Source organism: Triticum aestivum, chromosome 6A (assembly GCF_018294505.1).
Source record: "Triticum aestivum cultivar Chinese Spring chromosome 6A, IWGSC CS RefSeq v2.1, whole genome shotgun sequence".
Taxonomy (NCBI): Eukaryota; Viridiplantae; Streptophyta; class Magnoliopsida; order Poales; family Poaceae; genus Triticum; species Triticum aestivum.
Window position 1 is genome coordinate 6,061,811 of NC_057809.1, and position 17,665 is coordinate 6,079,475.

The 17,665-nt window shown below is 46.2% G+C and overlaps 1 protein-coding gene across 1 annotated transcript; it reads right to left on the reverse strand.

The window, feature by feature from the left end:
- Positions 1-8,781: 8,781 nt before the first annotated feature.
- On the reverse strand, positions 8,782-14,751 carry LOC123131598 (disease resistance protein RGA5). Its single transcript, XM_044551257.1, has 5 exons — positions 13,771-14,751; positions 9,828-11,982; positions 9,640-9,730; positions 9,495-9,573; positions 8,782-9,215 (listed from the first exon to the last, which is right to left on the reverse strand). Exons 1-4 carry the CDS (start codon positions 14,583-14,585, stop codon positions 9,560-9,562), a joined length of 3,075 nt encoding a protein of 1,024 aa, XP_044407192.1. The 5' UTR covers positions 14,586-14,751; the 3' UTR covers positions 8,782-9,215; positions 9,495-9,559.
- Positions 14,752-17,665: the final 2,914 nt, after the last annotated feature.

A 17,665-nucleotide genomic window follows, 5' to 3' on the forward strand; every position in this document is an offset into this window, starting at 1 on the left:
GACTGAAAAGCCTCGGTTTCAGTAAAATGGAACAAGATAGCAACTTATTGGAAGGAACACATTTTGATGTGTGCAGTCCAATGAGTGCTGAGGCATGCAGTGAATATCATTATGTTCTTACTTCACAGATGATTCGAGTAGATGTTGAGAATATTTACTTGATGAAACACAAGTCTGAATTATTGAATGGTTCAAGTAATTTCAGAGTGAAGTAGAAGATCATTGTGACAAGAGGATAAAATGTCTATGATATGATCATAGAGATGAATATCTGAGTTACGAGTTTTGGCACACAATTAAGACATTGTGGAAATTGTTTCGCAATTAATACCGCCTGGAACACCATAGTGTGATGGTGTGTCCGAACATCATGGTTGCACCCTTTTTGGATATGGTGCGTACCATGATGTCTCTTATCGAATTACCACTATTGTTCATGGGTTAAGCATTAGAGACAACCACATTCACTTTAAATAGGGCACCACGTAATTCCGTTGAGACGACACCGTATGAATTATGGTTTAGAGAAACCTAAGTTGTCGTTTCTTAAAAGTTTGGGGCTGCGACGCTTATATGAAAAAGTTTCAGGTTGATAAGCTCGAACCCAAAGCGGATAAAATGCATCTTCATAGGAAACCCAAAACAGTTGGGTATACCTCCTAATTCAGATCCGAAAGCAATATGGATTGTTTCTAGAATCGGGTCCTTTCTCGAGGAAAAGTTTCTCTCGAAAGAATTGAGTGAGAGGATGGTGGAGACTTGATGAGGTTATTGAACCGTCTCTTCAACTAGTGTGTGACAGGGCACAGGGAGTTGTTCCTGTGGCACCTACACCAATTGAAGTGGAAGCTTATGATATTGATCATGAAACTTCGGATCAAGTCACTCCCAAACCTCGTAGGATGACAATGATGCGTACTACTTCAGAGTGGTACGTAATCCTGTCTTGAAGGTCATGTTGCTAGACAACAATGAACCTACGAGCTATGGAGAAGCGATGGTGGGCCCGGATTCCGATAAATGGCTTGAGGCCATAAAATCCGAGAGAGGATCCATGTATGAAAACAAAGTGTAGATTTTGGAAGAAATACTTGATGGTCGTAAGGCCATTGGGTACGGATGGATTTTAAAAGGAAGACAGACAATGATGGTAAGAATTACCATTAAGAAAGCTCGACTTGTCGTTAAGATATTTTCCGACAAGTTCAAGGAGTTGATTACGGTGAGGTTCTCTCATTCGTAGCGATGCTTAAAGTCCGTCGGAATCATGTTAGCATTAGCTGCATTTATGAAATCTGGCAGATGGATGTCAAAACGAGTTTCCTTACCAACTTTCGTAAGGAAAGGTTGTATGTAATACAATCAGAAAGGTTTTGTCGATCCTAAGGATGCTAAAAGGTATGCAAAGCTCCAGCAATCCTTCTAAGGACTGGAGTAAGCATCTCGGAGTTGGAATGTACACTTTGATGAGATGATCAAAGATTTTGGGTTTATACAAAGTTTATGAGAAACTTGTATTTCCAAAGAAGTGAGTGGGAGCACTATAGAATTTCTGATGAGTATATGTTGTTGACATATTGTTGATCAGAAATGACGTAGAATTTCTGGAAAGCATATAGGGTTATTTTGAAAGTGTTTTTCAATGGAAAGCCTGGATTAAGCTGCTTGAGCATTGAGCATCAAGATCTATAAGGATAGATCAAAAGGCTTAATGGTACTTTCAAATGAGCACATACCTTGACATGATCTTGAAGGTGTTCAAGATGGATCAGTCAAAGAAGAAGTTCTTGCCTGAGTTATAAGGTACGAAGTTAAGACTTAAAGCTCGACCACGGCAGAATAGAGAGAAAGGATGAAGGTCGTCCCCTATGCTTAAAACGTAGGCTCTTCAGTATGCTGTGCTGTGTACCGCACCTGAAGTGTGCCTTGCCATGAGTCAGTCAAGGGGTACAAGAGTGATCCAAGAATGGCTCACAGACAGCGGTCAAAGTTACCCTTAGTAACTAGTGGACTAAGGAATTTTCTCGATTATGGAGGTGGTAAAAGAGTTCGTCGTAAAGGTTACGTTGATGCAAGCTTAACACCTATCCAGATAGCTCTAAGTAGAGATACCGGATACATATATTGGAGCAACAATTTAGAATAGCTCCAAGTAGAACAGTTATTTTGAATAGCTCCAAATAGAGCGTGGTAGCTGCATCTAGGAGATGACATAGAGATTTGTAAAGCACACACGAATCTGAAAGGTTCAGACCCGTTGACTAAAACCTCTCTCACAAGCAACATGATCAAACCTAAAACTCATTGAGTATTAATCACATAGTGATGTGAACTAGACTACTGATTCTAGTAAACTCTTGGGTATTAGTCACATGGCGATGTGACCTGTGAGTGTTAATCACATGGCGATGTGAACTAGATTATTGACTCTAGTGCAAGTGGGAGACTGTTGGAAATATGCCCTAGAGGCAATAATAAAAGTATTATTATTATATTTCCTTGTTCATGATAATCGTCTTTTATTCATGCTATAACTGTATTATCCGGAAATCGTAATACACGTGTGAATACATAGACCTCAATATGTCCCTAGTGAGCCTCTAGTTGACTAGCTCGTTGTGATCAACAGATAGTCATGGTTTCCTGGCTATGGACATTGGATGTCGTTGATAACGGGATCACATCATTAGGAGAATGATGTGATGGACAAGACCCAATCCTAAGCATAGCACAAAGATCGTGTAGTTCGTTTGCTAGAGCTTTGCCAATGTCAAGTATCTCTTCCTTTGACCATGAGATCGTGTAACTCCTGGATACCGTAGGAGTGCCTTGGGTGTATCAAACGTCACAACGTAACTGGGTGACTATAAAGGTACACTACAGGTATCTCCGAAAGTATCTATTGTTTTATGCGGATCGAGACTGGGATTTGTCACTCCGTGTAAACGGAGAGGTATCTCTGGGCCCACTCGGTAGGACATCATCATATGCGCAATGTGACCAAGGAGTTGATCACGGGATGATGTGTTACGGAACGAGTAAAGTGACTTGCCGGTAACGAGATTGAACAAGGTATCGGTATACCGACGATCGAATCTCGGGCAAGTAACATACCGATAGACAAAGGGAATTGAATACGGGATCGATTGAGTCCTTGACATCGTGGTTCATCCGATGAGATCATCGTGGAACATGTGGGAGCCAACATGGGTATCTAGATCCCGCTGTTGGTTATTGACCGGAGAACGTCTCGGTCATGTCTGCATGTCTCCCGAACCCGTAGGGTCCACACACTTAAGGTTCGATGACGCTAGGGTTTTAAAGGAAGCTTGTATGTGGTTGCCGAATGTTGTTCGGAGTCCCGGATGAGATCCCGGATGTCACGAGGAGTTCCGGAATGGTCCGGAGGTAAAGATTTATATATGGGAAGTCCTGTTTTGGTCACCGGAAAAGTTTCGGGCGATATCGGTATTGTACCGGGACCACCGGGAGGGTCCCGGGGTCCACCAAGTGGGGCCACCTACCCCAGAAGGCTGCGTGGGCCAAGTGTGGGAGGGGACCAGCCCCTAGGAGGGCTGGTGCGCCCCCCACAAGGAGTCCAAGGCGCAAGAGAGAGTGGGAGGGGGCAAACCCTAGTCCAGATGGGCCTTAAGGCCCATATTGGTGCGCCTCCCTCTCCTCTCCCCCCTTGGCCGCCTCCCCTTTGCCATCTAGGGCTGGCCGCACCCCTTGGGGGTGAGAAACCCTAAAGGGGGCGCAGCCCCCCCTTCCCCCTATATATAGATGAGTTTTGGGGCTGCCATACACATGAGTTCTCTCTCTCGTTGGTGCAGCCCTGCCCCTCTCCCTCCTCCTCTTCTCCCATGGTGCTTGGCGAAGCCCTGCGGGATTGCCACGCTCCTCCACCACCACCACGCCGTTGTGCTGTTGTTGGATGGAGTCTTCCTCAACCTCTCCCTCTCTCCTTGCTGGATCAAGGCGTGGGAGACGTCACCGGGCTGTACGTGTGTTGAACGCGGAGGTGCCCTCCGTTCGGCACTTGATCATCGGTGATTTGAATCACGACGAGTACGACTCCATCAACCCCGTTCACTTGAACGCTTCCGCTTAGCGATCTACAAGGGTATGTAGATGCACTCCCCTTTCTACTCGTTGCTGGTCTCTCCATAGATAGATCTTGGTGTTACGTAGGAAATTTTTTGAATTTCTGCTACGTTCCCCAACACCTTGATCACCAGATATCGCCTATTCTTCTCTATACTGCTTGCATTAGAGTAGTGTAGCATGTTACTGCTTTTAGTTAATCCTATACTGCTGCATAGCCTGTCTTTGCTACTACTGTTGTTACCTTTACCTGCTATCCTACTGCTTAGTATAGGATGCTAGTGTTTCATCAGTGGCCCTACAGTCTTGTCCGTACGCCATGCTATACTACTGGGCCGTGATCACTCGGGAGGTGATCACGGGCATATACTATATACTTTACGCTGTTACATTACCTGTGATACTGTTTGGAGATGGGGCCTGAAGGGGCAGGTGGTTCCACCCAGGTAGTGGTGGGCCTGGGTTCCCGACGGCCCCCGACTGTTACTTTGTGGCGGAGCGACAGGGCAGGTAGAGACCCCCTAGGAGAGAGGTGGGCCTGGCCCTGGTCGGCGTTCGCGGATACTTAACACGCTTAACGGGATCTTGGTATTTGATCTGAGTTGGGTCATTGACCTTATACGCACTAACCACCACGTGGGACAAGATATGGGCAACCGGCGTCGTGGTATCAGCCGAAGCTCTTTTTGACGTCAGCGACTGAGCGGCGCGCGCCGCATTGGACCGTAAGCTCGCGCTTGTATTAAGGGGGCTAGGTCTGCTTCCGGCCGCGTACGCAACATGCTGGTGTGCAATGGGCGATGGGCCCAGACCCCTGCGCGCATAGGATTTAGACCGGCGTGCTGACCTCTCTGTTGAACCTAGGTGGGGTTGCGACATGTTGATCTCCCTAGGCTGGACATGACCCAGGAAAGTGTGCCCGACCAGAGGATCGAGCGTGTCGGGTAATGTGGTGCACCCCTGCAGGGAAGTTTATCTATTCGAATAGCCGTGATCTTCGGTAACAGGACGACTTGGAGTTGTACCTTGACCTTATGACAACTAGAACCAGATACTTAACAAAACACACCCTTCCAAGTGCCAGATACAACCCGGTGATCGCTCTCTAACAGGGTGACGAGGAGGGGATCGCCGGGTAGGATTATGCTATGCGATGCTACTTGGAGGACTTCAATCTACTCTCTTCTACATGCTGCAAGATGGAGGCTGCCAGAAGCATAGTCTTCGACAGGATTAGTTATCCCCCTCTTATTCTGGCATTCTGCAGTTCAGTCCACTGATATAGCCCTTTACACATATACCCATGCATATGTAGTGTAGCTCCTTACTTGCGAGTACTTTGGATGAGTACTCACGGTTGCTTTTCTCCCTCTTCCCCTTTCCCTTCTACCTGGTTGTCACAACCAGATGCCGGAGCCCAGGAGCTAGACGCCACCATCGACGACGACTCCTACTACACCCGAGGTGCCTACTACTACGTGCAGCCCGCTGACGTCGACCAAGAGTAGTTTAGGAGGATCCCAGGCAGGAGGCCTGCGCCTCTTTCGATCTGTATCTCAGTTTGTGTTAGCCTTCTTAAGGCAACTTGTTTAACATATGTCTGTACTCAGATATTGTTGCACCCGCTGACTTGTCTATGATCGAGCACTTGTATTCGAGCCCTCGAGGCCCCTGCCTTGTATTATGATGCTTGTATGACTTATTTATGTTTTATAGTTGTGTTGTGATATCTTCCCGTAAGTCCCTGATCTTGATCGTACACGTTTGCGTGCATGATTAGTGTACGATTGAATCAGGGGCGTCACACGTTGTGATTCACAATGTGCAGAGCTGATTGTAGGTTGTGCGGGCACCTTCGCTCGCGCTGGTGGAGGTGGAGGTGGGGGCAATGGCAGAGCTCGCCGTTGTACAGTTTGTGCTAGTTTAAACACAAGTGGGCAGCGTGGTGGAGCGGCAGACTGTGTAGCGTGGAGGACGAGGTAACGAGTTCTATTCCTCTAGTGAACCTTGCCCCTTTTTTCCAGGATTTTTACACCTTGCGTTGAATGGCAACTGGCCTAGCGCCTGGTGGGCCGGCCCACTTGTGCGTGCTCAAAGCCTACACCGTACTTTAAAAAACGACGATCATACCCTCTATTATGAAGAGGTATGAGATAATCATAGCTGTTGATGTATTTAGGAGGGGTGTACCGAAGCAGAAGTGATCTAATATAACAACCTGGACATTACGCGAGTTCTGAACCTGATAGCTGCTGCAACACGAACCACTCCATCATCTAATATTCTGAATGACCTCATTGCTTAATATTAGAAAAAAACCAACAATGATAATGATGGAAAAAACTAACTATATGAACTACTGTATATAAATGACCAAATTTAAGTAAAATCAGAGCTATGTTACAAGGTACCTTGAGACGACGCCTTTTTCTTTCTAGCTAGAGGCGAGACATAGACTCACCCATGTGAGGGCCAATAGGATCCATCAACATATAGCGTTGGTACCAATTTGTACCTGGCGCTCTCTGCCAAGTGTGTGAAAGAGTGATAACATCGTTACTCCAGTTCAATTACAGCTTATTTATCAAAGTCTTGAGAGTATTATTTTTTCTAGCAGAGATTGATATCACAGAGAAGGTGTTTTGACTATATCTCATTGTAATTCATAGTTATATGAGTTACTTTGTATTTTCTTGAATTCTAGATGCATATCAGTGTGCCTGTAATTGTTATAAGTACAGATAAATTTACAGGTGTTTCTCAGGAAAAAGGAACTTCATCGCTGTGGTCACGACCCATCGGGCGAAAGAGAGGAGCAGCGCCGGCGACCTCAAGCGCCCGTCCCCGGTGCCAACCACCTATGCTTCCTCGCCTCCCTCTGATGGTCACTTATATTGAAAAATGTTCAACATGCATTTGAAAAAAAAATTGAATACATATCTAAAAATGCTCAACATGTATGTAAATAAAGCCAATGCGCATTTAAAATAAAAAAATTACAAAAAAGAAAATGAATAGTATAAACCCGAAAGAAGACGGATGAACACAAATAGAGAAATGACACAGAAAAGGAAAAACCCACGAAAAGTTCGGCAAAACAAAACAAACTACATTTTTTTTGAGACAATCAAAACAAACTACATGGAAGGTCCTAAATCGGTACATGTAGTAGAACCTTGCAAAACCCGTTCTATTGGGCCGTGGGCCGAGCCGAGCGCAATGGCGAGAGGGTGCTACATTTTATTATAAGCGAGATATGGTCTGCCACATGTTCTGGGCTTTGTAGGCTGGAATGTGATAGCCCTTGTTGCCCGGCGGCGAGGCGGCTCACCTCAACCCACCTCACCCAGCGCCAGCGGCAACTCCCCACTTGGCGGAAGAAGTCCTTTCTCCTACCCCTATTTCTTCTCTTCTCCTAGCTATATAGATTGATTTGTTTCCTCTCCCTCAGCTCTACCTAACATTTACCTCTGGCGGCAGCGGTAGCTCAGATGAGTAGACTGCCGAGGAGATGAGATTCCCCACCGGTAAGATAAGACCATCCCTTTCCATTCCCCGCCATCCCGTTCCGTCTCGTCCTGCTACAGCCACATGGGAATCTACTAATGTTCTCAACCCTCTGTCAGTTGCCTGGTCTGGTAAAGCTGTGGATTCATTCCTTGGGAGATTTTAACAATAATGGATGTATGGAATATGAATATGAACACATTTTCCAACCTGTAGTGCTGTGGCTTAATTTCCCGTGAAGTTCTAGCTATTTGGATCAAAAGAAAACATTTTGCCTGACCAAATTCAGCATTTTTGCACCAGCTACTTGCCTTGTTTGTCCATTTGATACCCATGCACACTCAAATCAGATCGACACACTTGTAAATTTACAATAACAAGCACAAAACAGAGTATGCTACAGCCCAGACTTTGTTTTTCTCATTGTCGTCTCTAGGCTTGCGCGAACAGGTAGCGTCGTCGTGCTGCCTATTCCGTGCCAGGCACCAGCCTCTGCCTGTAGGTGTGGGTGCTGAGGCTAAATGAAAACAGGGGATTCAGTATCCCGGGCGTTGTCGTTTGCTGCGAGCAACCTAGGTGGATCAAAGATTCAGCACATGAATGGAAGCTTCAGGTAAGGCATGCATCAAGACCATCAGTTACAGAAAGGACCTGCGCGCACACTGATGTGTCTTCGTTGGAAATGCTATGGGAGATCATTTGGCCAGCATTGCCAAGCAATAAGATGGACTTTGGTTATTTCCATTGCTAGCTGCTTCAAATAGTCTCATCACCGCCGGCTGCAGAAATCAACAGATCTCAAGTCTCTTTTAGCAAACAAAACAACCATATATGGATAAATACTTCACATGGACTGAGAAGCGTGACTTCTAAATTCAGTACCTGCAGTTTTTTTTACTTCTTCACACGCAACTACTGCAGTAACCAGAGTATTTCACCGGTCTAGCTTGTGCATGCCAGTGTTCTGTGCATGGCTGTTCATCAGTTTGCAACATCTGGCTAGCTAGCAATGCGGCACGTCTGAAACTAGATAGCAATGCGCACGTTTGAAAACTACTTCAAAATACGTAGGAGCATAAAAACTTGCTAAAAAGGTCCACGGTATTCTCGATACTCCAAAATACTCTGTTATGTCAAAACCACAGTATTTTGTACCCACAGGCTAAATTATTGTAGTTTTACAGTACATAATTAGTTTTAGAAAGAGAAACAATCTTAGTTGCAAACACAAAATTCCATATCTAGTACTCCTTCTGTACCAGAGTAGTGTATATTATACTCTGTCTCAACAAACGAGCTTGAAAACTTGAGGAATATTGGAGTATTAACAATTTTTTAACTTAGAATTTATTACCATCGAAAAAAAGAAAAACTAATCCTTTGGTATCTTCCAAATCTTCGCTATCCTTCGCGTCTTCGATACCCTTCGAATCCTTGTGTACCAGAAGCTAGCAGAAACCTATTTTTTCTTTTACAGCCCAGTCTAATGCTAAAGCAGAAACCTATTTTCTTTTGTGATTTTCTTCGCACCCATGGACGAAATAAGCTGACATCTTCCAAGTGGCGACAGTAAGTCCATAGAAGCCTTCAAGATGGCCACCATCCTGTAAGCACAAAGTTTATGGGTGGATTCCTAATTAAAAAGGTGAAACTGTACAGATGGGTTGCTATGTATTTCTTAATCTGTTAATTTGGAATCTTCAAAAAGAATTGCTTACAAACATCGAAATTACATTGGGGAGTTGCTTAGAAAAGTTACTGGTGTTAAATTGTTAAAAGACGAAATGAGAAGAGTATTTAGTTAAGTGGCCTCCGCCAGATGCCAATATAAATAATGGATACAAGTGGGAGAAAAATAGAGACAGAGGCTGCCCGTTTATTACCAGCATGACCGAAGGAAGAAATTCAAGGTTGGCTGCCTGGAGATTAATTACAAGTGGACTCTGCTTCACCATCGTCTACCTGGAGATTAATTAGACATAAACAAGCCGGCCAGCGTGTGAATCAATATGATGGACTAGTGTGTACCGTCATCGTCATCGTCGTCGTCGTCTTGGTCGGTACCGTCGTCTTCGTTGTCATCGTAATAATAATCTTCATCGTCATCACTCTTGCCCGCCTGGAGATTTATTAGGCAAAAACCGGCCAGCCGACCATCAGCGACATGACATATACACATGTATAAATATATATGATTGAGAGTGGTATGTACGTACCTCATCCTGGTCGGTGCGTGCATGATCATGTAGCCAACTCTTGAATTTGGTAACAAGGCTTCGTATCTCTTGTTCGCCGTACCTCCCCACCCGAGGAGGCTCCGCGGCGTCACGTAACCTTCTCTCGAGTGATCTAATCATGCGACGTGTCCTTTCTTCCTGGTGTGCAGCAGGACGACCCACATCCTCGGGTCTGTCCAAACCACCTAGGGTCCACTCGAGATTATCAATGAGTTTACCAGCCTTCTTGTCCCAGTTCTCTTTTACTATGTCGAGGTCGAGATACACAGCATTGGGACGGGTGCCGGAAGCCTGCCTCAGCGCTTGCTTCGCTTCCTTTACTTCCCTGTAGCTGCTGTTAGTGCAGTCAAGGTAACACCTGACGTCCTCCAGCAAAGGGCAGCTATTTCTCCTCCACGGCACCAAGCTGGCAGCGTCCTTTCTTTCAGCGCTTGCACTGTATCTCAGCTCTTCAAGCATCGGCAATGCTCCTTCTCCAACAGCAATCTCTATCTTCTTCGTGTACAGGACTCTCAGCTTGTGAAACTCATTGCCGCCAAAAGTATATGATATGTTCTTTTCATCCTTACTCCAGAGAACAAGGTCGAGGAGGGACGGCAACCTGCCGATGGTTTCAACGTCCCGAACTTCTACCGCATCCACATGCAGATATAGAAGAGAAAGGAGTGGAACACTTAACTGATTGATCCATGATGGCACCCTCGGTATAACTATGATAGGCAGACCTAACTCGTACAGCTTTGTACAGGGTGCCAAGTCTTCCAAACAATGATTGACGACAACCGAATACTTAGCCTCACCACCATCATCCCAGACCCTCAGACTATGGATCTTGTGAAGGTTGCACAGAGATACCATCAGAGCCTTGCCTGCAGACTCCTCCATTTCACCGAAAAAGATGTTAAGCACCCTTAACTCTGTCAGCTTCCCCACCATTGTGAAGAAGTTTGGGCACTTGTCCACCGAATATAGCTGCAGCTCTTCAAGGCATGTCAGTTTCCCTATCTCACCCTTCATCATTGTACCTTCATCAGCCCACAAGCACCTCAAATTCATTAGCTCACCAACAGATGGCGGCAGCTCACTTATCAAACCTCCCCTTACATCCAATATCTCAAGAAACTTCAGATCATGTCCTATTCCTTCAGGGATCTTGACCGCTGTCTTCACTAGCCCCAGGTACCTCAGCTGCACCAACTTACCAAGATGCTCAAGACTACTACCTTCCGAAAGAACACAATCCTCAATAACTAGCACACGCAGTACTTTAAGGCTCAAAAGCAGGGTCATACTATTGGCACGGCAGTCTACAACATTATATGACCTTACATGCTCCATTGCAATGCCAGAGTTGTGTTCCCCACTTCCATGAACTGCTAATCTGCGAACCCAGTTGGTTCGTTCTCCTCGTGAACATGTGCCATGCTGCTCCATATCATGTATTGTAACAAAATTTACATCATTTGATATGGTGCGGATGAGATCGAGAACCATGTCATGGACACGGCAACCATCTCGGCCACCATTATCTGCAGGATCTATCCACCGTATCATGCTCTTGTTTACAAGCTTGTTGAAATAGATCTCTCCAAGTTCAAATGGTTCCATCCCTTCTCCATATGGTATAAATCCTTCGGCAACCCACCTCCATATCAGTGATATTTTATCAATTAAATAATCTTCAGGAAACACACTAAGATACAATAAACATGTCTTAAGATTGGACGACAGATCATAATAGCTAAAAGATAATATCTTTCTTGTGTTATGAACATCTCCATTGTCTGCATGCCCAAAACCAATGGCATCATACACCTTAGACCAGTCCTCAGTGTGTTTACCAACAAGCAAGCTAGCTATTGTAGTGATAGCTAATGGCACACCACCACATTTCTTTAAAATTTTGGTAGTCACTTCAGCAGGTCCTTCACTACCAGATGTTCTTGTATAAAATAACATTTTGGAGTAATCATCAGAAAGTGGTTGCATGTGATAGATACCACCAGCTTCTGTGGCGACGTCAACAATACGGGTAGTTATGATTAATCTACTTTCTTGATGACTATCCATGAAAGCACACTTAATCACATCCCATGTTTGTGTTTTCCATATGTCATCAATAACAATAAAGTACCTATTCACACGAGAAGGAAAATTGTTTAATTAGCAAACTATCTAATATACTACCCAGCAGAGCAAGAAGCACAACAATGCACCAGAACCAAAGAAAGGAGCTAACAGTGAATAAAAAAGATAAGATGAAATACATCTTAACTTTTGAAGTGTTCTTATGATCTACCGAGTCTTGATGAGTAAATAGCATAAAACTACCACAATTCAGGGTAGGGTTCTCAAAACTACCACTCCTAAAAATTTCGAAAAACCTACCGCAAGATGGTTGGCTATTTCAAAAAACACTTGTTGTTTAGTTGGTTAAAGTTAGGCATGATTATGACATATTGGACCCAGTCATCACGGCAGTTAAATTCAACATGTTAAGTTGGACTAGCGCCCCGTCCCGTCCCCGTCTCCTCTCCCCTTCTTGGCCCACCATCACCCCCTGTCGAAGACGACCAGCAAGGCTGCTGGAGCCAAAGAGCCACCACCTCGGGATGCTTCCGCTCAAACATGGGCGAGCTCCTTGCCAGTGTTGATCTCTGACGCGGAGGAGTTAGTGCTCCGACATGGACGAGATCCTCACTAGTGTCTTCCTTCCTCTCTTCTCCGACGCGGCCAGCCTACATCCTCGTCATGGACCGTGCTGCGGAGGCAGAGCCCTGACGGTGACACCGTCCGAGTGCGAGGAGTCGCGCTGAGCGGTGTTGTGTTCCTGCCGAGCGTGCCTCTCCTGCCACCACCTCGGACAGCTGCTTGAGCCAGGGGCGTAGCCAGGCCCAGCTACCCTTCATTAACTGTAGCTACAGTGCACTATGTAGCTACAAGGATGGCAACGACACTAGCTGGAGCCAATTGGTGCTATTTGTTGGAAGAGGAGCTGCTCGCTGGTGCTCTCCAACTGATGCAACTCCACTTCACCATGGACCCATGCCTTCCGTGCTCCCTTCCAGCTCAAGCTCGCGGTCAGCCAAGGCGGGGCCTGAACAGGTGCACTTCGTCGGCTCCGGTGACGAGCTCGCCGGCGGCGGGCCAAGCGTGAACGTGCTCCACGACCGTATAGGATTTGCATGACCTGATTATTTTTAAAAAAAAATTGTAGGCAGCCCGTTTCTTTTAGAAAATATTTGGGCCCTACCTGTCATGACATGTCAACGGTCAACCTAATGGTCAAAGCTCAGGGTGCTGGTTTTTATACCACGTCATACCTGCCGAGTGGACCCCATCTATCATAATCACACTTAAAGCTAACCAACATAGTCCTCAGTGCAACATGGTAGCTTTTTGAAACAGCCAACCAACTTTGTGGTAGGTTTTTGGAATATTTTAGAAAGTGGTAGATTTTTGTGACCACTAGCCTGAAGTATGGTAGTTTTATGCCATTTAATCGAGTCGAGTCTTCATCTACCATTTTTCAAACGGCTATATTCTGGATAATTGAATGGGTATTCATTTGTAGCAAAACTAGAGATGGTTGACCGCCTAAGTAATCCATGTAACCAATCAGTTAATGCGAATGTTGGTATTAATCTTGACTTAGCCAAATAAAAAGGTGCCACATATGTTCTAATGGCGACATTAATTTGCTTTTCTAGATGTGTATATTGATAGCTTGGCATACGTAAATCTGAAATGTAAATCAGAAATTGTTGTGTCAAAATGAAAAGAAAACTAACAGCATGTTGTCTATAGATTCGGACGAGATGAATGAAAAGCAAAGTAAAACGTATATTGTCTTTCTTAGTGTAGCTGGGCATAGGTGACATAAAGAAGTTATTGACTAGCATAGAGGGAGGTTACTGCGTACCTCTTGCCTGCAAGGACTTTCTTCAGCTGGTTGATCAACTGCCATTCAGCCATTGTTTCTGTGGCTCTGGATAGCTCAGTGTCAAGTTCAAGCAGGATGTCCCTGAGAACTTTCTTCGTGTTTGGATTCTGACCCACTGGAACAAAAGCTTGACATTCATATTTTGTGCTAAGCTTGTCATACAATGCTTTTGCAAGGGTTGTCTTTCCCAGTCCTCCAAATCCAACAATAGAGACTATCTTGGGATTTTTATCAGGCATGGGAACCCCCTCGGACAGGATCTTTATCAGCTCATTAATTGGCTTATCAATACCCACCAGGTCAGACAACTTTTTGTATAGAGCTGGGAGACGAGGGTCAACTGTAGTTGCTGCAGGATTTGCATCAACATCGTCTATCTTGTAACTGTCGCGCCGTTCCTTGATCTTTCTAACTTGGCTCTGAATGTCTTTGATGTCATTGGCTATTTCATGGCGTGCCTTGAACTTGCTGAACTCATTGCGGGTCTTCTTGAGCAAGTGCTTGATTTTGGGCTTGGTTGGCTCATTACGCTCGACGCGGGTCACGAATGAGTCGAGGCTGTCCTCGATGGCGTAGGACAACTCCCTGACCTCATTGGCCCAAATCTTGACCTGCGGGTCAAGTTGATCCAGAGGCACGCTGGACACCTTGATGAGGGCTGCTTGCATGCTCTCGAGCTCGGCCTTGAGTTCTTCGATCCCCTTCTTCACACTCTTCTTCAGCTTGTACTCCTCTACGAGCAGCTCTCCCAGCTTGGGGAGGAGAGAGCTCATCGCCCCTGTGGCGAACTGCATGATGACTCTCACCCTATCACTCTCTCACTTTTGCAAGCCTGCTGGCTCCTCTCCTCTCTTTTTCTCTCCCTCGGCTTCTATCTCCTTTCAGAAGCTCTTGCTTGCTGGCTGTAGCTAGGTTGCTGCCGCTTGTATGAATATATGGACTACTAGCTAGCTAGTTTGATTGGATCTGAAGCTTCTTTGCGACTGGAGTGATAAGGACGCGGTTACAACACTAGCGAGCTAGCTAGGTTCACCTAATTAATTCTTGCGCGCAACTGGCATTTGAAAAGAGGTGCTTTTCCAAGGAGGACGTGATGGGTATTGGGTAGCACGTGAGAGTTTCTCTAGATCTGCGCATGGTTTGTTGGTTAGTGGCTTAATTAGTGCGCAGTTTCAGACCTTGCCGGCCCTTTGTTTTTAAATACCAACGACTCGCTCAATCTGCAGCCAGCTTTAGCTTCAAAGATATACCCACCCGGTTAATCAAAACAGGCATCAGTTTTTTAACAGTTCAAAACTGAAGTGTATATCAAATTATCAATGGAGCGGCAATTTGGATTTCCTTCTATGATTGAACTCATTGTAGCACTAGGGACACTGTTGTTACTTGCTACCAGGCTAGGTACATAGTTGCACAAGCCAGATTATTAGCTCTAAACTGTTTTCAATAAAACAGTATCTAGATGTGTGCAAAACTACAATATCAAAGTTTTGTGGGTGGGGCTGTCAGACAAGAGGTGCTACCGAGTTTGTTCTCCATCTTATCTAGCAGACACAAAACGTTTCATCCATCTAGTAACAGAGACGTTGTCTTTATTTAATGAAATAATTCATGTTTTTGGGGTATGTCCTCCACTGGTTGAACCCAACAACGACTACAAGTTTCTAGCCTGCTGGCTCCTCTCTCTCTCTCTCTCTCTCTCTCTCTCTCTCTACAAGCTCTTGCTCGCTGGCTAGCTGTGGCTAGGTTGCTTCCGCTTGTATGAATATATGGACTACTAGTTAGTTTGATTGGCTTTGAAGGATGTTTGCGACAGGAGTCATAAGGATGCGGTTGCCTCACTGGCTAGCTAGGTTAGTCCATGTGTACTACTAGTGATAAGGACACGGTAGTACTCCCTCCGGTCCTTTTTACTTTGCATATAAGATTTGTCATAAGTCAAACTTCATAAAGTTTGGCCAACTTTACTCTCTCTCTCTACAAGCTCTTGCTCGCTGGCTAGCTGTGGCTCGGTTGCTGCCGCTTGTATGAATATATGGGCTACTAGTTAGTTTGATTGGCTTTGAAGCATGTTCGCGAGGATGCGGTTGCCTCACTGGCTAGCTAGCTTAGGGGGTGTTTGTTTTCAGGGACTTTTTTGTGTAAGGACTAAAAAAAGTCCCTTTTAGAGACTTTTTTACCAAACGGGAGGGACTTTTTAGGGATTAAACTAGGCATTTAGGACTAAATGAAGAAGACTCTCAAGGAGAGTTTTTTTGGGACTTTTTCAACAATGCCCCTCCATGCATTCATTGACCCGCCACCCCATGGTGTTGTTTGTTTGTTATTTTTCTATATACTAGGGGCAACATGATCATTTAATAACCTCTAGGAAAGGACTAGGGACTTTTTAGTCTCTGGAAACAAACAGAGAAGGACTTTTTAAAGACTAGAGACTTTTTAGTTGAGACTAGAAAAAGTCCTAAGACTAGAGAACCAAATACCACCTTAGTTCATGTGTACTACTACTAGTGATAAGGACGCGGTAGTACTAGGCTCCCGTGTAAATTAATTCGTGCAGAGTTATTTTTAAGTTTTGTGTCTATATGTGTGCAAGTGGCGCTTCAAAAGAGCTGCCCAGTTTCTCTAGATCTGCGTATGGTTTGTTGGTTACTGGCTTAATTAGTGCAGGCTCAGACGCGGCCAGCCATTCTTCTCGAGATCTGCGAAAAGGGTGTGTTTATGCAGACAGAGGGAATACTGCAGACCGAGGGAATCATGTATACTGTACCTAAAAAGGCTTTCGCCCCGCTTTATGTATGAAGCCACGACCAGAGATACAAATCCGGATACAACACGCCACCACCCCATACAACACACACATTCAAGGCAAGATACAAGGGTGCCGATGCACCGCAACACTATCCAATCGACCACCAAGCATACTACAGATGTGCCAAAAGGAACTACTTGGGGCCGACGAGGACATCCCGATACCTTGCCACCGAGAAGTGAAGCGGGACAGTGACGAAGCATGGACTCCAAGATGGTGCCTTCAAAAAGGGCACGACACCGATAGTTGCCACCGCCCGACCCTGAGGATCAAGTTTTCACCCGGAGCAACGTGGAGAGAAGAGAACACCACGGCGGAGCCTTCATGAAGGAAACGACGCCCGTGGCCGCCGCCACCATCAGCCGGAGAAGACCAGGCAAGTTATCCACTTTGGTGTTAACCCTCCGCCAAACCACCATGCTACGCCAAACATCACCAACGATGCCACACACGTGACCATGGCTGCCCGACCGCACCCAAGACGCACGCTCCGCCCACGAACACCGCGTCTCCCGCCACCAGGGCCGCCGCCCTGCATCCAAGCAACTCCGAGAACGCCCAAAGGCCTTGGCTTTGGGCTGGCTGGCAGCACCCGCCAATGGAGCAGCAACAGCCGCCCTGCCTCGAACATCGCCAGAACCACGCCAGAGGGCACACGGCCGAGGAAAGGGGGAGGAGGAGCGGATGCTTCCAGACCAGTGCACCCTCGCACCGGCGACGGGTGGCCCGACATCGGGGCCTCCCATCCCTCCTGAGAACTCCCCACCGGACACACCCCGTGTCGCCTCACTGTGGCGGCCGACGCGGCCCGACGGGAGGCCACCAACGACAGCCTGCCAAGCCATCGACGAGCAACATGAAGCCACCCCTCACCCGCAGCCAAGAGCACTCACCGGAGAGCCATCCCGCGCCGCTTGCCGTCGTCCAGGGGCCGAAACAGGGGAGGCCCGAATGGAGCTCCGCCAGCACGCACCACCAGCACGCGCGCCCGCCACGAGCCCGACCACCGCGCTACACGCAGCAGCAGAAGCTCCCGCGTCCGCCGGCGAAGCGCCGCGCGTC

Coding starts and splice junctions, on each gene's coding strand:
- LOC123131598 (XM_044551257.1), bottom strand. CDS start 14,585: ATGCAGTTCGCCACAGGGGCGATGAGCTCTCTCCTCCCCAAGCTGGGA. Junction 11,983..13,770: donor AAAGTCCTTGCAGGCAAGAG/GTACGCAGTAAC, acceptor TCGTGTGAATAG/GTACTTTATTGTTATTGATG. Junction 9,731..9,827: donor CACGCACCGACCAGGATGAG/GTACGTACATAC, acceptor ATAAATCTCCAG/GCGGGCAAGAGTGATGACGA.